Genomic DNA, 27,667 nt, shown 5'->3' on the forward strand with positions numbered 1-27,667 from the left:
ATTTCTATATAGAGAGTATAGTAAATTGCTGCGAATCAATTCAAATTCTTTTCATTAAAATAATAGGATAAAATTTAAAAATAGTGACTTAATTATTAGTATTTTTCTATTAGCAAATTAATAAATTTAGCCTCCAATATTTATAAATTTTATCAATTTAATCCTAATTTTAAAAATTCAACACATCTAGCCCTCATTAGACATTCTATCAATTTAATTTTACTTCTTAAATATTCAAAATTCCAAAACTTAAAAATATAAAAATATATTCAAAAGTTTATTTTTCCGATAAATATACATAAGATTTTGTAACAATACATACAAAATATTACTTAAATCATATTCAAACTTTTCCTTTAATTTTTTAGTTTATTTTATAAATAATTTTAGTATACATCTAGCATTACTCATTAGTCCTCGTCAAATTTGTTGAGCGCTAGGCATCGTCTTTGCCCACAATCACTAGCGCTAACAACCCTTACTCCAAACTCCCTGATTTCCACATCCTCTATCATGGAACCATCGAACTAGGAATTAGTTGTGAAGTTGTCAGTATAGCCTTGCACCTACTGGGTCTCTAAGACCTCATCCCACTTAGATACCCCTAATCATGCCCGCTCTCAAGCATAACCTCAAATGTAACAAACTCGTTTTGGGCAACAACTTCAATATATCGATTCTCACCATTTTTTACCTTAAAATGCAATTTTTGACCCAACCTAAATATGATAGTCATTAATGTAAAAACAATAGACATTTTATAATTTTATAATTTTCAACCCTTAAATTGTTTTTATTTCCGATCAATTAAATAAACATTTTTACATTAATTATGGTAAGATAAACCTTTATAATATTTAATATAGATTTTGCATTTGACTTTCTTTTTAATGCATATAACCTTATATTTTATTTTGTAATATAAAACAATTCTATGCTTATTTTAATTATATTAATTAATACTATAATTTTTAATAATAAATATTTAATTTGTATAAAATTTACATATGTAATTTTACACGTTTAAAATGTTAAAACCTTTACTTTATTATGAGTAATATTAGTGACAAACAGAATATTTAAATTAATATTTTGGTACTCAAATTTCTTATGGTTGAATAATTCAAATTTAAATAGCAATATATATTATATTATTCATTTCTATTTTATAATCATGTTCGAGTTTGGAATTACCTTCCCAATAATAAAATATATTTTATAAGGATTTCGTTAAAATTATTTTTACATTAAATATACGTGTTTTTATCCCCGAATAATTTCTCTAGCTTCGTTCCTAAAAAAATGGATGTGCTAAAAGGGCTAAATCTATAATTGTACCATTTAAACAGATGTGCTAAATTAATGGGACGAAATCGAAGGAACTCTCTCCCTCTATAAAATCATTTCTATCATTTATTTTCTTTTCAAAGCCAAATGAGAATAGTTTAGGTTCCAAAGAATCTGCAGGTAATCTTAATCTGTCATTCATGTAATCTTTCCTTTTCCTTTATTTTTTGAATTATAACCTTTCATTTTATTTTATTTTTTGAATTCTTCATGTAATCTTTTAGCATTTGGGGGTGATTTCATGGTAAATTTTTTTTGATATTGTATTATATCCATGGGGTTAATTTCCATTCATGATTGAATAGAATGGTTCATGATTGATTGTTTGCATGTATAAACGTGTTCAATCATGTATGGTATATACAGATATTCATGTCCATGTATGGCTTGTCAAATATTGTTGCCAAAAGGCCTATGCATGTTTTTTTACGTATGAATTAATGTGGACATGCATGTATGTATTTGTCTTGGGATCCTTTATTTACATCCATGCACATGGCATAAATGTATACGTGTATGTGTATGAATCTTTCTTGAACAAAGAAGCATCCATATAGATGGCAATAAATGTAGTATTATATTATTTTCATGCATATATATATATATATATATATCATAATTTGAGTATAGTATTGTAGTTTAAATATGAATTACTTGAAAATTGTAGCATCTTAAGTTGTGTGTATGATCTTTTTAATATGTTAATTTTTTTATTTATTTTAAAATATATTTTTTAATTTTTTAATCTTGTAATAAAACATTTATTCTCGTTCATTAATTTAAAGAAACATGGGAGGTAAAAAAAATTATTATGCTTCACCTGGATCTTATCCCTACCCACCACAAGGATATCCTTCTCCCAGTGGGTACCCACCGGCCGGATATCCTCCACTAGTAAGATATCCTTCTCATGGTGTGGGATATCCTCCTCCCAATGGATACCCTCCACCGATCACTACAACATATCCTTCACCTGGGGGATATCCTCCTCCTCCTCCTCCTCCTCCAGGATATCCTCCTCCAGGATCAATAGGACAAACTCCGATAGTTTACCCACCAACTAATTATCCTGGTATGCTCTATAACTCTTTATTAATATTTTCCTATGACTATTTCATACATATATACTTGTTTCTTGAAAATGATTATTGAAAAATATTTCACCTAAATTTAAATGCTTGTTTCCTAATAAAATTTCACTTTTTTTTCTAAAAAAATATTTTCTTAGAAAAAAAACTTGGCTTTCTATCATATATCACCATTTAAGTTGAAGAGTTAAAATTTACAGCAGGTGTTGGTAGTAGTGGTGCATATGGGGCTCACCCTCACTATATGGCACATGGTGCTTATGCAACATATGGAGGTTACTATGGCCATTGTCATGGAAAGTTCAAACATGGGAAATTTAAGCACGGGAAGCATGGCATGTATGGCAAGCATGGTGGGTATCGATACAAGAAGTGGAAGTAATTCTTTGCACACATACATATGCATACTTGCTTTTGTATATGAATGAATTGGTTCCATTGGAAGAGGAGTTGCATATCATCTTTTTTACCCTATGCATTAGCCAGGGCTAGAGTGCATAAAGTCCTTATTCTTGGTGTTTGTATTTTCGTAATTTTTTTTCATATTGTTTAAATTATTATGTATATTTATGATTTTTAATACATTAATATTTTTTATCATATAAATCTTAATATTCTGTTTTGTATATATTTAGAATTGCCGTCTCTAATATCATTTTTTTTTATGAAAATAGCCTTTGCAATAAACAGGTAAGAGTTATAAATCACTTTTTGGGTTTGAATTTGATAATTTTTTTTATAATGGGATTTGAAATTTCTTTTTGTTTAAGTTAGGTCCTAGACTTAACAATCGTTTCACATTGTGGCTTGAACTTTTTTTATCCAAATTAAACCCTAAACTTAGAAATTATTCCTACATTAGGGCTTAAACTTTTTTTTTGTTTAAGTTAGTTCTTGAAAACTCTAGAGTTTTGGTCCCAATGTGGGAATAATTATCAAGTTCAAGCTCCAATATAAGAACAATTACAAGTTCAGGCATCAATATGAAAAAAGCTATCAAATTCAAACCCTAAATAATAATTTAACCCCAATTGAAATTTGTAGCTAACATGCAAACCTGACAGTACTTTCAATATTAAACCAGTTTTATATAATTGTTTTTATTTAAGTTACATTTATAATCGAAACATTCAATTAATTACAAATTTAATCATTACAATAAACTATCAAACTAATATTCAATTAGTTTTAGAGAAATATTTTTCAAAGTAAACACTAAAAAAACCAAATTTATATATATATATATATATATATATATAGGTATTTAAAATGAGATAAATGAGATAATATCCGTCTATGTTTGGAATTTGGATAAATAAAATATATTAGGCTCTAATTCCACAATTTTCTTTAATTAAAAGCTCTACATTTTCTTTTTCTACACAGGAATGGTAAATAAAGAAAATTAGGTATTGAGCCGATTGAGTCTTAACTCGATTGGTATGGGCATTGTTACTAATGTAGGAGAATAAAGAAAATTAGGCATTAAGCCGATTGAGTCTTTAGCTCAATTGGTATAGGCATTGTTACTAATGTAGGAGAATAAAGAAAATTAGTCATTAAGCCGTTTCAGCCTTTAGCTCGATTAGCATAGGCATTGTTGCTAATGTAGGAGGACGTGGATTCGAGTGCGCTGAAGCACATTATCCTCCTATTTATGAGTTGGAAATGTGCTATGAATAGTTTTAGATATTGTATAAAAAAGAACAGATATGATCAGCATCTATAATAAGTGATAAAAATATTTATCATTGGTTGGATCAATTCAATTGAAATAAAAAAATTTATTTAATTGAATAATTGGTTAAATTAAATAATTAAGCCAAACTTTTCATCTTAACCGTAATAGGTAAATTAAACAAAATTAAACCCAACTATGTCAAAAGGCTAGGAATGGGAAGCCATAGCATTCCCTTGCACTCACTTTCCTTGCATAGACAAAAGGTGTTTTTTTTTTTTTAATTAAGTCTTAAATTTGATAATAGTTTTATAATGTGGCTTAGACTTTTTTTAATTCAAATTAAGTCCTAAATCATTTTTTTCATTTTGTTTTCTTAAATTCATTTAAATTATTGAGTTGTATAATTTTTTAAGATAACCAACTTTTACAATTATATTATTTGTCGGGTAAATATCTTCATATTTAATGAAAATTCTAAATTTTATGAAATTTTTAATTTTAATAATATTATTTTAATTTAATTATCCATATATATTTCATGATAAATTTTAAAAATAAAGATTTTATAGATAAGTTAAATCATTTTATATAAAAAATGTATTTGGATATAGTTTACCTTTTAAAAATTTTTCTTTTTAAATTTATATTATCAACATACCTTAAATAAAAATGGATAAACTTTTCGTTTAAAATTTGATTTAACTTTACATGTTACAAAATAATAGCATTCTTTTAATTATAACTTATTTATAATCACTTTGATGTTTTGGAGTATTTTTAATGTTTATAATATTTTATTTTTATTTTGTAAGTAGAATTTTGTATCTTAATTGCATGTAAATTACATTTTAATATCATTTATCACCATTTTTTTAAATTCACTCTCGCTTTTTTAGAAAATATTTTCACTCACTTGATTACGTCTCAATTAATGGCTAAAGTGGAGGAATCTAACGGCCCAATTACAAGCTTCATCTATTGTTCTAAACCTAATTTAAAGTTTTTAAAAGTTGAAAACAGTTGTTTAACTATTACAGATTTAGGAGTTACAAACCCTACTTCAAATTTTCTAATTTTGTTTTTAAACTGAGAGAGAATGCGTTGATTAGAGAAGATTGTGTGGCAATGAATTCCACACAAATGGAGTGCTTGGGTTTGGCTGATCGTCACCGTTTTACTCCACCTTCACATTTTACTCTTTGAAACCACTAGATTGCAAGAAAAAATCCATAAAAAGCTCCAAAATCATGTACTAGTAATCTGTTTTAGTAGCCTCTATTTGTAGATTTCCTTCAATTTTTTTTATTTTTATTTAGGTTATGAATAGAGGCCAAAAGATCCTTGTTGAAGTAGAGGAAAACCAATACAAGCTTAAAGTTAAAGTTTCCACTAAAGATCAAAATATGGTATCTAGGAAAACCAATCTTCTTACTCACAGAAGCAATGATTCTTGTAAGATTCTTGAAAAGTGATTTATAAACAAAATTCAGGCACTCAAACAAACGAAATACAAGGAGCTAATATGCAAAGAAAGTGAGTGTAAGACAATGTTATAGCTTGTATTACTCAACAAGGCTTATGTACAACAAGGCTTTTATACAAACCAAATACAAGACTTAATATGCAAAGAAAGTGAGTGTAAGAGAATGCTATAGCTTGTATTACTTAACAAAGCTTATATAAAACAAGGCTTTTATACGATGATTCATGTTCCAAAAATGAGGGTGGGGTGCCTCAGCCAAACACCTTAACATCCAGGGGCTGATATTACAACTAGTGTAAGGCTAAGATACACCCTCTAGATTATTCTAGATCTAAAAACATTGAGTAAATTGAATTAGATCAAGGAAAGACGGTTAGAGACCCCTACTAAGTCGATAGGAAGCTTCATCCCACCCATCTAGAGGGTAGAGGCCACTTTGGGCTTAGACCTAATGCCCTCACACATTGGGCATTCTAGAGTGATTTGTTGTTCACCCATGTGCCCACTTGGTTCCATTAACTTTTAGAGTCCACATGCACCTCAAGTATGTTTGGTGTACCTTGTGAACATTTAAAACCATCTTGAAAGGAGTTTGGAGATTTTTAAAATCTGGTATCCCACCAACGTCGTCTAGGGGGCTTCGAAGGCTTTCGAAGCCACTCGACTAGGTCTCCTTACGCGCACATTTGTCACTATGGTCACTACTCTTAACACTCATATACAGGCTGTGACAATTGCAATATTTGCCCATATCAAACGCCTAGAATATTTGTTGCATAATCACATATTATTATTATTTTTTTGAATATTTTCATGCATGTTCGTTCAAAGGTTCAACTTCAAGATTCATATTTATTTAAAGTAATATATCTTTTAAATTAAAAAAAGTTAAGAATTCATATTTTAATATATTATTGTTTTCGATATCTAGTATTTTTTTTTGTCAATTATCAACAACAACAAACAAACAACCTACTAGTGTACTAGTAAGTAGCTACCCTCTTTTTGCATGTTCTTGAGAAGAGAATGGTGCAATTTTAATGGTTTTGGGACCCATTCCCTCAAAGCATGCACATGCAATTGGAGTGGTCTCTTATCCTTTCTTTTTCTTTTTCTGTGGCCACATTTTTGGTCGACACATGTTGTTAACACTGCTATTTTGGGACGTTCATGCAATTTATGAATGAGTTTATTTAGGGCATGAAAAATTAAGAGAATATTTCAAGGAAATTATGACTTGAATTTCAATCTTTGTTTTCACGACTTTGAGAAGCATAAATTGTTGTATAAAAATGATTACCACATAACCAAATATCTCACAACATAAGTTTATTCTAATAAATAAATTGGAGAAAATGTGCTTTATAAATATTTAAAAAAAAAAGCTTTAATTCCAAAGTAAAGTTTTTTAGTGATATATAAGAAGGAAACAGGTTTTTTTAAGAATATATAAAAAAACTATTTGAAAAAAAAAGAAAAAGAAAATATTTGATATGCTATCAGTGAATTTTTTAGACTCTACACCGGCCGGGGTATAGGTCTAGAATTTTGAACCGTTTAAATAAAAAATCGATACAAACTGATTAAACCAACTAAAAATCAATTGAACCAACTATTGAACCAGTTGAATCGATATTTTTAAAAAAATTTTAACTTTTAATAATTTTTTAATTAGATCAGAGAATCGATAGTCTGACCAATTCGACTATCAATCCGATTTAAAAACATTAATCAATTTTACCAATAAAAATATTAACTTTAGATGAATTTTTAACATTGTAAAAAAATAAATCAAAATGTGTCAATTTAAAGTATAAATATTAAATCTCGATTTAAACATACTAATTGGGCTAAAATCAAAGTTTGACCGATATATAAATCTAAAATCCATATATTTCCCCACTACATGCATGGTATGGATCTATTTTACACGACAATATTATAAATTTTATTTTTATAATTTATAAATGGTATATGTCAATTTTTATTAATTTCATCATTTGATGCAACAATTTTAAATTCTATGAGTAAAAGTTAGGATGGAAAAATAAAATAAAGTATTAATGCCAAAAATGAGTGAGAAATAGAATCAACACATCGATTTTGTTAATACAATTTTGATTCATCAATTTTATATAAGTAAGGGCTCGCTTAAAAATGATTTTATTTAACAATTTATTCAGAATAACTATTGACTTAAACTTAATCTAACTTAAACCCAATCTATGCCTACAACAATTGATAATTGTAGCTCTAAAATCGAATCTAAATTGTTAAAATCACTCCCTCTAAGCCTCACAATACAATGAAGAATAACTTTCTAATAAATACCTAAGTAAAAGGTGTTTAAATACACTTTAATCAATATTCAAATTCTCAAGAAAATCACTCGCTAAGAAGCACTACTCTCTAAACGAAATCAATAACTTAGAAATAGACTTCAAATAGCTTCATCTCCAAATTAAACTAGGATAAGTCGACCTTCGTTAAGTTCAATGTTACTTGAAGTAAATTTCAATCGACAAATAAGTCTCCTACCTATAGTAAAATTGATCAGTAATTTATCGTTTAAGATAATAAAAAATTCTAGTGAAAGTTGAACTTCTAATCCTTTCAAGATTATCGTTCCACTTGGATAAGACTTTAAACTCTTTTCAATCTAATTTCCTTGCTCATAAAAAACATTTTCAATATATCTTCTATTTTTTGCTTAGTCTAAATAATCAATATTATTTTTGTACAAGTCAAAATTACCAGCTTAATTAATATGGATATTGCTGTCAATACAAAAAACGTAGTTTCGAAAAGCGCTAAAATGTATAACTTTTTATTTATAAATTTAAAAAGGACTATAAATAGTTCTAAATATTATCTAAAAATTTTAGATATAATCATAATTTATAATATATATTTTTCCTGCTAAAAGTCATTTTGAACAGAAAATAAAAGGAATAAATTAAACAATTTTATATTTAGACAATTGACAGGTTCCCAATTTTTTTTTGGACAAGAATGTAAGATGAATAATTATTAAAAATTTTATTTTATTTTTTTGAGATAATTTAATTTTAATTTTGAAAATAAATTAAAATTCATAATAAAACTTTTGTGTCAACCAAAACCCGCCGCGGATTACAGCTGTATTCACGTCCTCTCTTTCCTCAAAAATTCCTTTTTATAATACATTTATTTTACTAATAATTTATTTTCTTTTCATTTATTTAAATAAAAAATCTATTTAAAAATGATTTACAAAGAAACGTTCGCCGTTTATTTCGAGAAAATTATTGAAAAAAAATCCTTTTGGGTACAATTACAATATTTAGTTACTATACATATAAATTAGAGAAAAGAACAAAAAAAAATCTGAAAAATGTAAGAGAAAGACAGACAGAGATTTTATGAAATGGAAGAAAAACAATAAAATGAAAAAAAAACAATGGAAAAGCGAGCTTCTTAATCCTCGTGATCTGCGAAAGACTCTTACGTGAAAACCCAGATTTGCCTTTAAAGCCTTTTGATTTTGTTCCTTATTATTATTCATTGTTCTTTAACTCACAATCATTGTTGGACATTATATAAAAAGCTTGGCTTTTTATGTGGGGAAGGAGAAAAAGAGAATTCATCTTGGGGGATAAAAGCTGAAAAAGGGAAGGATTTTTAATGTTTTTGTTTCTGGGAAATTTGTTTCCTTCAACTTCTGTATGAAGAAAAAGCTTCATTCAAAGGTGGGTTTCTTTTAATTTTTTGTTTTAATTTAAAGAATTTCCTTCTCTCTATTTTGTGTGTGCTGTGTTTATTGCTAACACTTGGATATAAATTTTGGGTTATTTTAGGTGAGTTTGACTTTTGTTAGTTGGTGGATGCAGATTTTTTAGCTGGGTTTCAATGTTTTTGATTGCTTTGCAAGTAACCAACAAATATATATATATATTTGTTGAATTCCATTTTAAGTTGAAATTTTATGTGGAATTTTCTTTTGAAGGGGGAATTCTTGTTGAGTTTTTCATTTTGAGTAAAGTTAAGAGGCATATATATATTTATATAAATATTTGGGAGTTTGTCAATGGAAAAGTATGCTAAAAGAGAAGAATTTGGAAATTCTAAGCAAAATATTTCTTGTTTTTAAGGTCGGATTTTAGTAAACTATATGTACTTTTCCTCGGAAGCTTAATTATGGTGACTTTTGGTTCAGATGAGGTCAATTTGCTGTTTTAGAAAAAAGAACCTTGAAGGAGCCAAAAGGATAATTGAAAAAGCCCTGTTGCATTGTTAGGTGGATAGTGAAATTTCAGCTTGAGACACTGGAGTCTCTCTCTCTCTATATATATGTATGTATGTATGTACATATGTTTGATGAATTTTCATGAGTATAGATGGTAAATGGAATGTTAGTAAGGAAAATGACTGCTTCTAGGCTGATGTATGTATGTACATATGTTCAAGTTAGAAGCCCTGTTGCATTGTCGTTACGGCTGCTGTGCAGCAAATTAGGTGTCCAATAGTTCTAGAATCTGTGTAACTTAGTCCTGTTGATGTTTCCAATAATTTCAACTTTTGCTTGACCTTTCAATGTGACATAGATGGCAGGAATATAGTTTACGATCTATTTCAACTTGATGACTCTCCCTATTTTCAGTTATGAATCGGTTGAAAACCAACCAGCGTTTGAGAAGATCCATTTATCTCACTATAATTGTTATATCATATTAATCATGGCTTGGAATACCTTTGGTAAAGAAAAAAAGGCAAAGAGAATGATTTAGCTTTTGATGTAATGTCGAGCTGATCTTCTAGCTGTTGCTTAGGGTTTGAATCTTATTTGTCTAAAATAAGAAGCTTTTAGTTTGGTGCCTTTTCTTTGTGTATTGCAGTAAATAACTTTGAATGGTATCAATAAATCCTACCACTACTAGAGCTTTTTGTTTTTCTTGTTCGAAATATTGGGTAAAGGATAGATATGGTCCATGCCAGTATAATGTATATGGTCATACACATGTAACCACAGAACTAAGCTGTTGTAATTACTTCACTGACTCCGACTGGCAATTTCTTGCTTAGGCAACTCGATTGCACTGCTTATATGCCCGCCTTTCACGTTTTATGTTTGATTAAAGTTATCTTAATTCAAGTTATCAACATTTGCAGATCGCCTAGCAAGCAATAATCTTTGTTACAGCATGCTTCTGAGTTTGTTTTGGGCATCTAATCTTCACTTGCCTGATGAAATGACAGGTTCATTGAGTTGTCGGAGCTTAAAGCTTTTTATACGATGGGGAAATATTTGTGACAATAATGGATCCTCAGGCTTTCATTAGGTTGTCAATAGGCTCACTAGGTCTGAGGATTCCAGGTCCAGCCCTGAAATCTTCAAAAGCTGGAATTCATGCATTCTCTGCCCCATGTTCATGTGAGATACGGCTCCGAGGTTTCCCTGTCCAAACAACAACAATTCCTTTAGTGTCCTCCTCCGAAGTTACACCTGACGTTCACAGTATTGCCTCTAGCTTTTATTTAGAAGAGTCTGATTTGAAGGCTTTGCTAACACCTGGCTGTTTCTATAACCACCGTGCTTATTTGGAGATCACTGTCTTCATGGGGAGAAAGGGGACGCATTTTGGTGTCGGAGTCAAGAGACAGCAGATTGGGACATTCAAGTTGGCGGTGGGTCCTGAATGGGGTGAAGGGAAGCCAGTTATTCTTTTCAATGGATGGATCGGGATTGGTAAAAACAAGCATGAAAATGGAAAACCAGTAGCAGAACTTCATTTGAGAGTACAACTAGATCCTGATCCAAGATATGTATTCCAGTTTGAAGATGTGACGATGCTAAGTCCTCAGATTGTACAGCTTCAAGGTTCTGTAAAACAACCGATTTTCAGTTGCAAATTCAGTCGAGACAGGTTATGTTACAAGTTGCTTCATCTGTTTCATTTGTGTGTATATGTTCAAGAAGGTCTAGCTAAAAAAATTGCATGGAATGATTTCCGTAAATAGGGGGACTTGTGACTTTTCGGGTCATGGAACTCAGAAATGGGTCTTTGTTATTTTCTGGACACCTGTTAATGAAAGTATTCATGGTTTTGAACTGCAGGGCATCACAGGTTGACCTATTAAACGCTTACTGGCCAGGTTCTGCTGACAATTTAGACATAGAGACCAGTAGAAGAGAGAGGAAAGGATGGAAGGTGAAGATACATGATCTGTCCGGCTCGGCTGTTGCAGCAGCCTTCATAACCACTCCCTTTGTGCCCTCAACAGGTTGTGATTGGGTTGCCAAGTCCAACCCGGGAGCTTGGTTGATTCTACGTCCTGATGTTGTCAGGCCAGAGAGCTGGCTACCTTGGGGAAAACTTGAGGCATGGCGTGAGCGTGGCATCAGAGACGCCGTATGCTGCCGATTTCACCTCTTGTCCGAAGCTCAGGATGGAGCAGAGGTTCTCATGTCTGAGATACGTATTAGTGCTGAAAAGGGTGGGGAATTTTTTATCGACACCGATAGATTAATGCGGCAGGCACCAACTCCAATACCAAGTCCACAAAGCAGTGGAGACTTTTCAGCACTAAGTCCGATCTCTGGTGGCTTTGTAATGAGCTGCAGAGTCCAAGGGGAAAGTAAGAACAGCAAGCCATTAGTGCAACTGGCCATGCGACACGTGACATGCATAGAAGATGCTGCCATCTTCATGGCCCTCGCAGCAGCTGTTGACTTAAGCATCGAGGCATGCAAGCCTTTCCGAAGAAAGTTTAGGAGAGGCTCCCGAGGCTCTCGCCATTCTTTATGAAAAAAAGAACAAAGAACTAAGGTGATTTGTTTCCATGAACAAAGTATAGCTCTATATTTGCTTTCATTTCTGTATAATTTGGCATTGTGTATAGGATATTTTGGTTTAGGTTTGTTCAAAATATTGTTTATGGTGTCAGTACAGCTATAAATGACACCTATCTAATCTATCCAGTCTTCAAGCTGTGGACTTTGTACAAGCTGCTGAGCTTTTTCCATTTTTGGTCTAAGGAACTCCCGGAATCCAGTAGTCACATTGGGTTCCAATTATTCAACTTTCAAAGGTTATCTTGTTTAAGAAGCATTGAGCTTTGCTGACTTCTAAAGGGTCAGAAGATGCTCATACATAAGCTCTGCAAGTTGCCTAGTTTTGCATATAAACTCATAAAAACAAGCATGGATTCCCATTTTCTTCCACAAATAAGTGAAAAAACCAGATATTAAGTACTCAAGAAAACAACATTGGTATTTGCAGAATCAGTTTCAGATAACAGGCAAGATTCCAAGTTCCAAAAGACATCTTACCTGGTTGTAGCTAGAAATAGAAACATACGAACTTATAACCATCTATGTCAATTTTTTTTATGGTAACTACAGCCACTTAAAAGAAGCTGTCACTAAGCCTCTGTTGTTTGAAACAACTTTTCAACTTCGGTGATGGTGCTGCGAGCATCTTCGAATTCAGGGCCTTCCTTCTCATTCGCTTCCTCCAATTCAGCCTGAAGCCAAATATGTAGTTCATCAAAATTCATGCAGTAAATTGATCTTCATTTGGGTAGGAAGTAGACTTGATAATTTTAGACATGACATGACCTCAACAAGGGAAAAAATAACTAAAACAAGGCATGAAACAAAAATTAACGTGAACATGGCATGACCATGAGCAAGTGCAAAGCATTTCGAAGTTGGTCATCCCTAAAAGTTACCAGCAAACTCAGTTATAGGCAGTGTATGTATAAGCCTCCATTTCTCAAGTAAATCCATTCGTGTATGCCATGGCAATATATGCTATTGGAACAACCCCTCGGAACATAAGTCCACAAGAACTAAAATCTGTTTGCATATGCCATGGCAATATATGTTTCGAGTTTCAACAATGGTTAGTGCACCAGCTCCGATTGCTGGACCATCCTACCTTGGTGCAACAAAGAATTTCAATACTGAAAAAGGAACTAATGAAATGCTATTGAATACAATTCTCCATCCCCCAACTTTCAAACAAAATATGGTCAGGACCTAGTTGGTAATTAGCATATAAAACCGGATTGTGGCAATCTAGGAGGCTCTAGTAGAACAAACAATGAACAACAATCAAATCACAGTTCATTAATAGTGATGAATTCAGTAAGACAAGTAACTTCATCAAATACTATTATTGTGCAATACCAAAGTTGCTTTAAGGTCAGCTAATGAAGCCTCTAGCCGCTTGTGACAATCAGGGACCATCATCCTTGATTCAGCCAGCACATTTTCCTGCCCAAGAAGATCAAAATTTATATGTATATGAAACAATTCACATCAAGTAGCTCCAAAATCTACATCATGATTGTCAAACATAGTTATGTTCCAACACAAACATGATCGAATAAATAAACCAATGTTCAAATAGATGTCGACTAAGGCTACTTAATAAGTCTCAATTAAGATAGGGTGAACTGATCAAACATGAAAAAGAACATGGAATCTAAAAAATGGGTCTTTCTTAAAAACTTAGACCTCTACAGCAGGCAAATTTCTACCATTAAAAAGGGGGGCGGGGAAGAACTTTAAAAAAGCAGTAAATTAAAAATAATAATACCTGTTGCTTTAGGTCATAAGGGTCAGCTCCTTTCTCTTTCATGTCAGCTGTTTTAGCAGCTTCTCTTTCAACTTCCTTCTCATATGAGTGAAGCTCTTTAAGAATTCGTTTGCAAGTCGATGTCTTGATTTTCAGATTTCGAACTGTTGCCATTGGTTAACCTGTAGAAAAATCAAAATGCTTTCTTTTACTGATTTCCACACTATAAATCACTCGCAAAAAAACCCCAAATTTCTTTGGTTTCAATAAGTAGTACTACAATACTATTCATCCTTTCAGCACTTTTTTTTTCCCCATCATCCTTTTTTACTATAGTTTTTTCTTGCATTTTCTCGGGAACCAAACAGATGGTTTGTTTTGGAATTTGAAGAGACGGGTTCAATCGATTCTTGTTTGAATGGAAACAAAAACCCAAAATAATAATAGAAAAAAACATATAATTACATACCTTAGGGAAGGAGATGAGATCTGAAGATGAGAAGAAGAGTGGAGTAGAAATCAAAGCTTCATAAAGTGAAAAAGCAGGCCAAGAAAGAAAGCATGAGAAATATTTGGTATGGCAATTGCAGGGCCGGGTTACCCCCACCTGGTAGACCGTATTTAGTCCGGCTTTGCATGAGGTAAATTTTAATTTGGATCCACTCCATTTGAATTAGTTTTAATATAATTTTAATAATTAGATTTAGATTTAATTATAAAATGAGTTATTTATGTTAAATTTAACCTATATTACATTTGATGTATTTGGGCAATAGAGGTGTTTATGGGTTGGGTTGAGTTGATTTGGGGTTAAATTCAATCAAAATTTTAGGCCTGTTTGTTAGGGTCAGGCTTGAAAAATAGCTTTTAAGTTTTTACTTAAGCCTCGCCTGATAAAATGTTAAAAAATGAACCCAAATTGTCTATTATTTTTATATAAATTTTAAAAATATATACAATTCATCAAAAATACTAAAATATTAAAATAAATGTTTCCCATCAAATTGAAAATAAATTAAAAAAGTGTATACTTAAATAACACTACTATAGGTGCAATAAAACAAGAGTTATACAATAACAACAAAATAATAGTAACAAAATAATAACAACATAATTGTGAAATAATAGTAAAATAGTAAAAAAAACAAGAAAATAGCAACAAAATAATAAAAAAGCAAGAAAACAGAAAAAAACAGCAAACTTTTTTTTTTTATTTTGCATATTCGGACCGAACCGGGCTCAAGCAAAAAAAGTCTTTCTCAAGGACCGATTTGTTTTCTAAACAAGCCTTATTTTTTGCCCAAGCCTATTTTTTGAGTCTATATTTTTACACAAACCTTCTCACTTTTCGAATAAGCCTTCAGGGTAAATAGGTCTATTTTAAAGGTATCAGTGTGTAATTTTATCTTTATTAATATAAAAATTTAAAAATTTTAAAGATTATAAATAAAAAAATTTCCATGTAGAGATGAAGTCACCTACCAGCCCTAATTCTTCTCTAGAGATAGACTTCTATATATTGTTGATTTAGTATCCGGTAATTTTTTAGTTTCCTAGTGTAATTTGTTCTAGATTTGAGTTTCCCCAAGCAACCTACATGGAATTGGAGTGGGCAAGTCAAGGCTGAGGGCTCATCCATTTGGTTGACCTTTCATACTCTTTTGGCTTTGCTTTGTATGAACATGATGAATTGAACTAGGAAATGCTATGCAATTGCTTGTGTTAAATTAATCAACTTAAAGAGTATTAGATTCACAACCTAATGCTTAAATCCAAATAAAAGGAAATGGAGATTAAATCCTATCATGTATAAATTGATTTATCGTTATTGAGTGTTGTAGAATTGAAAGATTCAACATTCGCTAGTTCAAGAAACAAAAAAGAAGAGCTAAGAAAAAATTTTGAGTTTAAATCAAGTTAAAAAATTAGTTAAATGTATGAGTAGTAGTTATATAATTAATCCAAGTTCAAATCCGTTTTATAACTAAATTTATTTGAAGATGAAATATTCTAACTATATTTATTATTATAAGTCGAGAAAAATTAGCATTTTGTCTATTACACTCCGTTAGCATGTTATTTTTATATTAATTTATGATTGTCTTAGGTATAAATTTTTTATATAATTTATGATTATAATTTTTATAATATTTAAATTTAAAATTTAATATTTATACTTTAATTTAAGATAATTTATATACTTTTAAGTACTGCGTCGCATACGAGGTAAACGTGGCTACGAAAAATGTTAAAAAGGAGATAAAAAGGAGTTGGAATTGCACTACCGACCAAGCTATGGACGACAACTCGATTATTGATAGCTTCAAACCCTTAGGCATGGCGTTGTTAACTAAGACGGAATCCAACCCAAAATACTCAACATTTTTGTATAATCCCCTCAGCAAAAGGTGATTTTCAACATTGAAATTTGGGTCAAAAATCCTACGACATGCAACAGACCGCCGCTATAAAAAACCAAGCTGGAAGTTTCCCATTTCCTCGTCACCGAAAAAAAAATGGAAATTTGGTTCCTTATCCTTCTCTTACTCTCCGGTTCTCTTCTTTTCAAAGCCTTCTTCAACTTCTTTTCCTCTTCGAAAACTGTTCGTCACACTCTTCCTCCATCACCTTCCAGTTTTCCGATCATCAGCAACTTATTATGGGTCCGCAAATCCCTCTTACAAAACGAACAAAGCCTCCGTCACCTCAGCCGAGCACTTGGTCCAATGGTCACTCTCCATGTCGGTCCTTTTCCTTCCATCTTTGTCTTCGATCGTTCCCTAGCTCACCAGGCTTTAATCCAAAACGGTTCCTTGTTTTCAGACCGACCCAAATCTCTCCCTGCTAACATGATCATGGACAGCAACCAACATAACATCAGCACCGCTTCTTATGGCCCTACATGGCGGCTCTTTCGACGGAACTTGACTTCGGAGATCCTCCATCCGTCACGTATAAAGTCGTATTCTCATGCACGAAAATGGGTTTTGGGGATTCTTTTTGGGGTTTTACAACAAAAGGCTAAAAGTGGAGAATCTGTTGAGGTTTTGGTTCATTTTCAATATGCTATGTCTTGTTTATTGGTTTTGATGTGTTTTGGTGACAAACTTAGTCAACAACAGATTGAAGAGATTGGTGCTGTTCATCGAAGGGTGTTGAATGGTTTTGCGAGATTCAATGTGCTTAACTTTTGGCCTAGAGTGACCAAGATTTTGCTTCGTAAGCGGTGGGAACAGTTGTTTCAGCTACGCAAGGAACTTGATGATGCATTGATCCCTTTGATAAGAGAAAGAAAGAAAGCTAAAGATGAGAGATTGAGTAACAAGGGAAGTGATGATTATGAGTTGGCATATGTAGATACTTTGTTGGATTTAGAATTACCAGAGGAGAAAAGGAAACTTGATGAAGCTGAAATGGTCACCTTGGCCTCTGAGTTTATAAATGCTGGTACTGATACAACCTCCACAGCTTTGCAATGGATTATGGCAAATTTGGTGAAATACCCTTATATTCAAGATCGATTGTTCCTTGAAATCAAAGGTGTTGTGGGAGATTATGTGGAAGAAATCGAAGAAGAGGATTTGCAAAAGATGCCATATTTGAAAGCAGTGATTTTGGAAGGGCTAAGAAGGCACCCACCAGCACACTTTGTGGTGCCTCATTGTGTGACTGAAGACACTGTCTTGGGAGGATACTTGATCCCAAAAAATGGAATGATCAATTTCATGGTTGCAGATATTGGGTGGGATCCAAAGGTGTGGGAGGATCCAATGGCATTTAAGCCTGAGAGGTTCATTGGTGAGGAAGTGTTTGATATAACAGGGAGTAGGGAGATTAAGATGATGCCATTTGGAGTAGGGAGAAGAATATGCCCTGGACTTGGCTTGGCTTTGCTTCATCTCGAGTATTTTGTGGCTAATTTGATTTGGAAATTTGAATGGAAAGCCATGGATGGATATGAGATCAGCTTGGAGGAGAAACATGAATTCACCATTGTGATGAAGACTCCATTGATGGCCCACATCTCACCGAGGAAGAGCTAAGTTATTGGACTTTCTACTTAAAATATTGAATATGTGATCATGAATTGGTCATATGTGATCTTAGCTTTCAATATGGTCTATGTGGTGTTGTATACACCATTCTTATATCTATATCTCTATCTATATCTATACCGGTTCCTAATAGAAGTCATACAATAAATAATGGTTTTTTATTGAAATAATGTAAAAAACAAAATTCTTATATATGTGTATGGGGAAGTTATTTTATAGAATAAATTTTAGTTTGAGCATATATTTCTATATTTATAGGTGTCAAAGCTAATGTAGCTTCAAATCTATGAGGAATATTATGTATTCCTAATTGTTAGAAGTATTGTAATTATCAAAGAATATTCCAAAATTCTCGATATTAATAAGTGTTGACGCTAAAATAATTAAATTGACGGATATTTATTGCATGTAGACCCAACCAACTTATTTAATATTGAGTAACTCCACACCCATGGGTGTTGAGGTCTTCTTCCTATCCTATAAATACCCATTTATTCTTTTTTATTTTTATTGAAAATCCTATTAAAAAAAACCTGAACACTATCCCACCTAACAAAGAAAGTCCTAATTTTGTTGTTATTGGATTTTGTTACAATTAAAAATTATTATTATGAAATTTTCTTTTTTATTTTAAGAAAATAATTATTAATTTATGATTTTTTGAACAACAAATGGATTGAATTGTTCGTGACCGACATAATTTAATCTTTCAAAGTTGAATAGATATATCCAAGACAATTTAAGGAGGGATGGTTTATCATAGGCATCTACAATAATAAAGTTTGAAATGATGTTGGAGTTGTTTGTCACCTTATTAGAAAGATGGAGGCCAAAAACAAATACTTTTTTCATGAACGAAAGCAACTATAATGCTAGAAGATGTTGGTTTAAAAACTGGCTTTCTAGGGTCAATGGGGTAGACAATAATTGAATATTAACACATACGTGCAATTTTTATGTTATCAATTGTTGAGTATTGCGTTGGATAAGAAGGAAAATGAATGTGATGAGAATCGTATGAAACTTACATGGTTGAAGAAACTTGTCAAACTATCTACTTCACGTAACACAATTGTGGAGTAGGTTGAGCGACATTGATATGGAACCCAAGATCAATATCCTTGAAAGACTGAACAAACCCCAAAAAAGAAAACCCAACTTTTAAAGGAAACTCAACTTTTAAAGGAAACTTGTTTCACCCAAAATAAAATATAAAACTTTAATTTTATTTATTTGTGTCCAATATGATTAGCGAAGCCTTCTTTATATAGGTAGTTGAATGATAAAGTTTTAAAAAATATATGAATCCTTAAAAAAAAAATATAAAATTTAACATTAGCAATTTAATCTATAGTCAAACTCTATTTAATAAATGAATAAATATGTAATCTCTTAAATAAATTTCTAAATACCATAAAACAATAAAACTTAAGTCTAAAAATAGCAGTTGATGGCTAAAGAGGTTTCCAAAGGATGCCGCCAATATTTACGTAGTTTCGCTTAGAGAATGATTTTTAATAACAATTTATCTGAAAGTCAAACCCCTCACAATAGATGTAGACACTCAATTTTATCCGGGCCTAGAAATAATTTCAAAAAAAAAAATAAAGTCCAAGTCTAGTACAAAATTACAAACATATAATTTGGCCCAATCGAAATGGCCCATTACTTGAAAAGATTGAAGGTCCATCTATGAGCTTGACTCATATGGAAATATAATCTTTAAGGATATGCAATCTTAGATATGATATGCAATCTTAGATATGATACAATCTTAGATATGATATGCAATCTTGAAGATATAATCTTGTAATCTTGGAGATTTAATTTGTAGATATCCTTTAATCTTAACCGTTGATGTAATTGATCTGTACCGTTGGATTTGGGGAGGCTCAACTATAAATAGAGGCCTCTCCCTTCATTATAAATCACTTGAGTTTTGGGAAGCAATAAGAATTCTTGAGAGCATTCACTCAAATTTCTCTTCCTCTTGCGTTTTTACTCTTTGTGGTTTGCTCTTATTTTTTTCTTCATCTATCTTAGTTTTTCAACCCTTTTTTTTATTTTAATTTCTTCATTTTTCAAATATGTATATTTATTCCTATCTTTTATACATTTGATTATGTATTTTATATATTATAATATTTAACCTTTTATATAGTTTATTTTCAAATATATATTTTCTATGCATGTATATATATTATATTATCATTTCATGTATTTTGAACTATTGCATTATATTTTTATAATTTGTAAATGTTCTATTTATTCATTTTTTAGTGTATGTCATTTATCTTATTTGTGCATAGTTTTATTTTTTTATATGCTATGTTTAATTATTTCTTTTATATGCTATTTTATGATATATATTGTTGAATAATTTTTACATGTATTATGTTTTTCTTTTAGTTTACTCATATTTTTATTTGTTTATTATCTTATATTTACCTAGTATGATTTTTTTATTAAACGTATGTTCATGTTATTTAGTTTTGTCTTAATGATATTATTTATGTTTGTATGGAAATGTTAGAATATTTTGTACATCTATGCTTCATGATGCATTAATATGTCATCCTAAAACGTCATTTAAAATAATATTCCAAGGTTTTTTTTTTAAAAAATAAAATAAAAGACAATGCTTGATGTTTGGAAACTTCGAGAAAGGTAGTGCCCTAACTTACTGGGTTGCGACTTTTCTCGTTGAATTCGAATAGTCAAGCACCCTTCTAAGTGATTTTAATTTTTCAAAACTTAAACAATTATTTCGAGATTTCAAAACATAGTATCCTAACTTACTGGATATGGCGTTTTGTTGTTTCGAGATAGAAATTTTCGAAAGACGAGCTTAGTTTCGAAGGTTTTAAAATGTTGCGTCCTAACTTACTGGATGTGATGTTTTGACTCGTTTAAAATAAGTGTGCCTTAATTTTCAAAATTGAGACATTCTAATTAAAAGAGGTTTGCATCTTAAAACTTTCAAATTTCCGACATTAAAGACACTTGATAATCAATTAGGTACCAATTTTTGGGCGTTACGAGGGTGCTAACCCTTCCTCGTACGTAACCGACTCCCAAATCTGTTTTCTCGACTTTCGTAGACTAAAATTAATGTTTTAAAACAAAACATTTTATAAGGTGATCTAATCACACCTAAAAAGATTGGTGGCGACTTCCGTTTTCGTTTTTCTTAAAATCGATTCTCATTTTCTAAAACTCGATTTAAAAATGGTTTCGACAATAGATAATTGCATCCTTAAAGTCGAACCCAAATTATTACAAATCTCTCCCAAAACCTCACTTACAATCAATAATATTTCCGAAAAAAACATAACAAGAGTGTCACAAAATAACAAGTGAAAAACAAAGAAATTGATTACAAAAGACACTCCAAAAACCACACCACAATGTGTAGCAATTCTAGCCTATTTATAGGCTGATACAAGAACAATATTTTGATAACCTTAAAAATCTTAGTAAAAAATTGAATTTATCTCTTAGAATATCTTTAATAACTATCCTATAACTTCTTTCTTATCCAAGTAAAACAACCAATTTTGTTTCCAAGTAAAATGATAAGAATAAGGTGTGAGAGAGAGGGAGAGGGAGAGAGGGAGAGAGAGAGAGAGAGAGATAACCAAAGAAAAAAAAGTAGAGAACTAAATAGTACTCCAAAGAAGAAAGAGATGAAGATGATCAACGATGGGTAGAGGTTCCAGATTAAAGAAGTAAGATTGAGGTTGAGGATAGGGGGAAGCAGAGATTTTTGGAAAGCTCTGTTTGATGCTCAAAAATGAATCTGATGGTCATTTTTTCCCTTGATTTTGTTGTTCTCAAGTGTCAACAATTTTGGGATTAGTCTGGGAAGTTCTTGTTTTTTCTAGCTTTGGGAGACAATCTAGCCTTGGGTTGGGTATAAATATTATATTAATTATACTATTAGATATATTTATAATATATGTTATTAAATTATTATATTTAATTATAATATTACAAATTTCAAGATATTTTATTTTTATTATTTTTATGAATTATATTAATTAAATTATATTTATATAAACATTTAACAAGAATTAAATAATAAAAATACTATTATTAAATTGTTAGTAGAATTTTTTAGGTAGATGATTATTGTTATTGTTATTAAATTTTAATAAGAATTTTATTAAAATAAATATTTTAATCATATTTTAATACAATACTAAGGGTATTCGGTCATTTCAATTTTTTCCTTATGGTATTACAACATCATTCCATTCAATCAAACACAATAATACTATTGCAATTCTATGCTATTCCATTCAACCAAACAATTGAATTACTGATTACAGCTCTATTCAATTACAGCCTTATTCCATTACAGTGAACCAAACGTACAATAAATCTTAAATTTTACACCGCTTTAAACATTAACCTCAACCCTCAACCATAATTTAATCCTTTTCCTAAAATAATAAATCTCAAAATTTTAAAATTCTAAACCCATTATACAATAATTAATCAATACTAATTACACTTGAATATTTTAAAGGAAAATTGATCTATTGTTAGAAAGTACATTATAATAATTTAAAAAATTAACAAAAAAAATGAAATAGAACTTTTTATTGGATGCCTAAAAAGTATCTTTTAGGATATCCTGATAAAATTTTGATTAAAATATGATAGAAATCTTTGTGCTTTTGCAGATTTAAAATGTATTCTTTCTATTTTTATTTCTAAAAATTTAGTTAATTTATTTTTCAGATTTAAAATTTTAATTTAATTGTTAACCCATTAAACTTCTATTAAATTCACTATTTTGATATTTGTAATAAATAAATACCCATTTAATAGCCATGCAACAAAAAAATGTTATTATAATAAACTTGAATTGAATAAAAGAATTCGACCGTATTAATAATTAAACTTGTATTTTTAAATTAGAATAATCGAATTTTATTTAATAAAATAGAAAGACTACCTTCCAAATTGAGGAAGATTGCAAGTAGCTAAACCACATTTTAACCTATAATTTTAACTTTTATTCTATATCAATCCACAACTACCAAGAAATTATTGTTTAAAAATATATTTGTTTAATGCTATTTATTTCCATATATAATTATTTTAAATTATTATTATTATTATTTAAAAAGAATTGTCTTACTTGGATGGCATGAAAATACAAGCACAAGAAGCTTCTAAAGAATTTCACTAAAGATCCAATGCCATGACAAGACAGAAGATAAAACGGAGACATTGCTGCCATAGAAGTCTTCAAACTGACTCATCTCTGAAACTTAAAGCTTTTACCCCCCAAAATAATGGAAACTTGGTTCCTCTTCCTCCTCACTATCTCCATTTCTCTTCTTCTCAAAGCTTTCTTCAACCTCTTATTCTCTTCCAAAAGGCTTCCCTACCCCCTTCCTCCATCTCCTCCTCCCACTTTCCCCTTCATCGGCAACCTCTTATGGATCCGCAAATCCTTCTTTCATATTGAACAAAGCCTCCGCCACCATAGCCGAAGCCTTGGTCCTATAGTCACTCTCTATATCGGTCGTCGTCCTTCCATCTTTGTATTCGACCGTTCTCTTGCGCACCAAGCTTTAATCCAAAACGGTTCGTTGTTTTCAGACCGACCCAAAGCTCTCCCTACTAGCAAGATCTTGACCGGCAACCAACATAACATCAACTCCGCTTCTTATGGACCAACATGGCGGCTCTTTCGTCGGAACTTGACTTCGGAAATCCTCCATCCTTCGCGTATAAAGTCGTATTCTCATGCTCGTAAATGGGTTTTGGATATTCTTATTGGTGCTTTACAGCAAAAGGCTAAAAGTGGAGAATCAGTTGAGGTTTTGGTTCATTTTCGATATGCTATGTTCTGTTTGTTGGCTTTCATGTGCTTTGGTGATAAACTTAGTCAACAACAGATTAAAGAGATTGAAGCTCTTCAACGAAGGGCGGTTAATGGTTTTGGACGATTCGGTGTGCTTAATTTTTGGCCTAGAGTGACCAAGATTTTGCTTCGTAAGCGGTGGGAACAGTTGTTTCAGTTACGCAAGGAACGTGAAGATGTGTTGATTCCTTTGTTAAGAGCAAGAAAGAAAGGTAAAGATGAGAGATTGAGCAATAAGGAAAGTGATGATTATGTGTTGGCATATGTTGATACTTTGTTGGATTTGGAATTACCAGAGGAGAAAAGGAAACTTGATGAAGCTGAAATGGTCACTTTGGCCTCAGAGTTTATCAATGCTGGTACTGATACAACCTCCACTGCTTTGCAATGGGTTATGGCAAATTTGGTGAAATACCCTCATATTCAAGTGAGATTATTGGATGAAATCAAACAGGTAGTGGGAGATGGTGTTGAAGATATCAAAGAAGAGGATTTACAAAAGATGCCTTATTTGAGAGCAGTGATTTTGGAAGGGCTAAGAAGGCACCCACCAGCACATTTTGTGGTGCCTCATTGTGTGACAGAAGACACTATCTTGGGAGGATATTTGATCCCCAAGAATTCAAATATCAATTTCATGGTGGCAGATATGGGATGGGATCCAAAGGTGTGGGAGGATCCAATGGCATTTAAGCCTGAGAGGTTCATGGGTGAGGAAGTGTTTGATATAACAGGGAGTAGGGAGATTAAGATGATGCCATTTGGAGTAGGGAGAAGAATATGCCCTGGACTAGGCTTGGCATTGCTTCATCTTGAGTATTTTGTGGCTAATTTGATTTGGAAATTTGAATGGAAAGCCACGGATGATGGTGAGATCAGCTTGGAGGAGAAGCAGGAGTTTACCATTGTGATGAAGACTCCATTGATGGCCCACATCTCACCAAGGAAGAGTTAAGTTATTGGCCTTTTACTTAAAATATTGATACTTAACCTTTTTTTCTTTTTTCTTTTTTTTTTGGGTGGGGGGCGCAATTTGATATGTAAAGTATGTCTGTTTTCTATATTAGTACTTAAAAGTATGTTTCTCTTATATTTTCTATTACATGTAAAGAAACCTGATGGCCAATCAAACCGCCACTTGGACATGAGCAATGGTATGCCTCCTAATTTATTTTGAATGCTACATAGGATTGGATTAAATTGATGATTTTAGTCAAAGGCATGGTGCACGTTGCTTTTGATTTGTTTGCTCAGTTACTGCTGTAAGCCTTCAACCACATTCTGAACAGTGGTCGAGTTGAGTAGAAAAGGCTTTTATATTGGGATATAATTTGCTGGGTAGGAATTGATTAAAATTTGATAAAATTATTTTATATAAAAACTTTCAATCATTTAATAAACATTAGTATATAAAATCTTTTAGATCGGTACAATAAAAATATTAAATTGATTCAAAATTTATATATACGACAAGTATAATTATATCAATAAATTTAAGAGTTGAATCGTCAAAATATTAATGTACAAAATATAACTCAACTCAACTCAAAACCAATTAATCCTGAACCGAATCCAATTACTTTCAAAATTACTACAAGTTGATTTATCATGTAAGTATTTTTCTTTTTCATTTTTATGTTATGAGTGTTACTAAGGTTTTCATAAGTTATTTTTGCTAATATTATGTTAATATTGTTGTTATTGTGTTTATTAAATGTTTATAGTGAATTTGTAAGTGTTATTTTAGCCAATATTATGCTATTATTGTTATTAACAAATGTTGAATATGTCATAAAAAAAGAGTTGTGTTGTCTTATAAAACAGTATTTGTTATTTAACTACAATATTAGAGAGTCAGTAGATTACAAACACTGGTGGACCCAAGGGTTAACAGGGTCGGTTTCTCTAAAATAGAAAATTTTTATTTAGGTTCTTTGTAATTTATAAAATTTTAAATTAGTAATAATAAAATTATATTTTAATTTTCTAAAAATAATAAAATTTGATTTAATCCTTTAAAATTTATAAAGATATAGAATATTAAAATGGTGAAATTATAATTTAATTTTTCTTTTTTGCTCTAACACTAATTACAAAGTTACTGAATTTATGCCAACCATTTATGTGTTTAAAATTCTATGTCAATTGCAATTGCAACTTGAAAATTTGGACACTCAATTACGAAGGAAACATATGTGAAAATTCCATAAATATAACAATTCATATCAGTGCGTTGTTGCTAATTAGCAGCTAGCATATAAAAATTAACATAAAAAAATAAATATTTAGTTTAACGTAAAAAAATAATATCCACTAATAGCTCGATAACTACAAATGTACAATATCATTGCCAAATAATAATTACAATGAAATATTTCGAGGATCGAATCCATGAAAAAATATATGAATGACTTCAACTAATTAACTCGACTCACTAACTACCAACTTACTAATATAAGTTAGCAATTAATAAAGGGAATGCACAATTGGATTGCAAGTAAACATAATATAATAATAAAAGACTATTTTACTTGTACAACCTCGATACATAAAATGGAATGGTGAAGACTCACCTTCGGTTAATGGCAATTAATAATCTATGTTACATAGATGTGTCTCCATATTTAAACAAAGTGCTTGCAAAGTATAGTTGTCTCTTGCACATCTTCAACAACACCTCCAAGTAGAATATTGCAATTTACCTAACCTTATATGAAGTGCAATGTAGTCCTTAGTTGGTCGTTTTCCCTAGAACCAAGTTTGGACGGAATGCTCAAAAGCAAAAGTGTCACTGTCGCACCTTCCCTAACTCCTCCAAGTGATATATCACATTTATCAGCTTCGCCTTTGGTTATCAAGATCTTCAATTGGAGGGTTTTACCTAGAATCAATCTTGGGTAACCTCTTGATTAGATCGCTAGCGGAGAGTGGATGATTGGTACTCAACTCACCTTCCACTAGAATTTATGTTAACCTATATCTACCACTTAAAATTAACAACACGAGTACAAATCAAGGAAATTAAACTGCAGTTATCATTTTAAAATCAATATTTAATTATATTTCAATTACTAAGTCATTAGCCTACAAATCTCCCAACCACGTAAATAAATTAACACATTATAGATTTTCAAGTAATGTAAAAGATATAGAGACAGTGCGAGAAGTAAATATTAGATAAATATCAATCAATTTATTGCAATCTACTAACGAATTTGAAGTTGAATAGTCCATTATAAGTGTAAATGTCGATAATGACAATAGAATGATCGTAAAGCAATAAGAAAAGAAAAATAAGAACACACAGATTTCATATGGAAACCCTCTCAAGAAAAAAATCACGGTCAGATGAGAAGAAATTCACTAATGTTGAATAACGATACAAGAGGAGTTTCGACTACATTTATTTAAGAGTTGTTCTAATCAAAGTTAAATAGTAAAAGTATAAGTCTATACAGACTTCAATTTATTTAATTACCACTGCATTTATTTCTTCAACAAATAACAGGATTCGAATCACACAAACTCTAAAATTATCTTAATCTAATTAGACTTCTATCAACCACATAAA

General features: G+C 31.1%; 5 protein-coding genes across 7 annotated transcripts; 4 read left to right on the forward strand and 1 right to left on the reverse strand.

Moving 5' to 3' along the window:
* The first annotated feature begins 1,351 nt into the window (after positions 1-1,351).
* Positions 1,352-3,041, forward strand: LOC108471846 (glycine-rich protein A3-like). Of its 2 annotated transcripts, none has more exons than XM_053021583.1 (3): positions 1,352-1,467; positions 2,133-2,419; positions 2,636-3,041. In XM_053021583.1, the coding sequence occupies exons 2-3, from the start codon at positions 2,137-2,139 to the stop codon at positions 2,815-2,817; spliced, it is 465 nt and encodes a 154-aa protein (XP_052877543.1). In that variant the 5' UTR covers positions 1,352-1,467; positions 2,133-2,136; the 3' UTR covers positions 2,818-3,041. The 2 variants fall into 2 exon arrangements, with proteins under 2 accessions (XP_052877543.1, XP_017628889.1); XM_017773400.2 differs by having other exon boundaries at positions 2,639-3,041.
* A 5,690-nt stretch (positions 3,042-8,731) lies between these two features.
* On the forward strand, positions 8,732-13,090 carry LOC108473816 (uncharacterized). Of its 2 annotated transcripts, none has more exons than XM_053021584.1 (3): positions 8,732-9,327; positions 10,748-11,502; positions 11,694-13,090. In XM_053021584.1, exons 2-3 carry the CDS (start codon positions 10,895-10,897, stop codon positions 12,382-12,384), a joined length of 1,299 nt encoding a protein of 432 aa, XP_052877544.1. In that variant the 5' UTR covers positions 8,732-9,327; positions 10,748-10,894; the 3' UTR covers positions 12,385-13,090. The 2 variants fall into 2 exon arrangements, with proteins under 2 accessions (XP_052877544.1, XP_017631074.1); XM_017775585.2 differs by having other exon boundaries at positions 8,735-9,327; positions 10,835-11,502.
* Positions 12,791-14,812, reverse strand: LOC108473817 (tubulin-folding cofactor A). Its single transcript, XM_017775588.2, has 4 exons — positions 14,630-14,812; positions 14,182-14,342; positions 13,770-13,856; positions 12,791-13,102 (listed from the first exon to the last, which is right to left on the reverse strand). Exons 2-4 carry the CDS (start codon positions 14,332-14,334, stop codon positions 13,001-13,003), a joined length of 342 nt encoding a protein of 113 aa, XP_017631077.1. The 5' UTR covers positions 14,335-14,342; positions 14,630-14,812; the 3' UTR covers positions 12,791-13,000.
* A 1,577-nt stretch (positions 14,813-16,389) lies between these two features.
* LOC108472933 (cytochrome P450 89A2-like) lies at positions 16,390-18,454 on the forward strand. The gene has a single exon (XM_017774500.2). It carries the CDS (start codon positions 16,677-16,679, stop codon positions 18,201-18,203), a length of 1,527 nt encoding a protein of 508 aa, XP_017629989.1. The 5' UTR covers positions 16,390-16,676; the 3' UTR covers positions 18,204-18,454.
* A 4,922-nt stretch (positions 18,455-23,376) lies between these two features.
* On the forward strand, positions 23,377-25,296 carry LOC108472782 (cytochrome P450 89A2-like). Its single transcript, XM_017774338.2, has one exon. It carries the CDS (start codon positions 23,522-23,524, stop codon positions 25,049-25,051), a length of 1,530 nt encoding a protein of 509 aa, XP_017629827.1. The 5' UTR covers positions 23,377-23,521; the 3' UTR covers positions 25,052-25,296.
* The last annotated feature ends 2,371 nt before the right edge of the window (positions 25,297-27,667 follow it).

The sequence above is a fragment of the Gossypium arboreum genome, chromosome 11, assembly GCF_025698485.1.
Source record: "Gossypium arboreum isolate Shixiya-1 chromosome 11, ASM2569848v2, whole genome shotgun sequence".
In the NCBI taxonomy this organism is placed as follows: Eukaryota; Viridiplantae; Streptophyta; class Magnoliopsida; order Malvales; family Malvaceae; genus Gossypium; species Gossypium arboreum.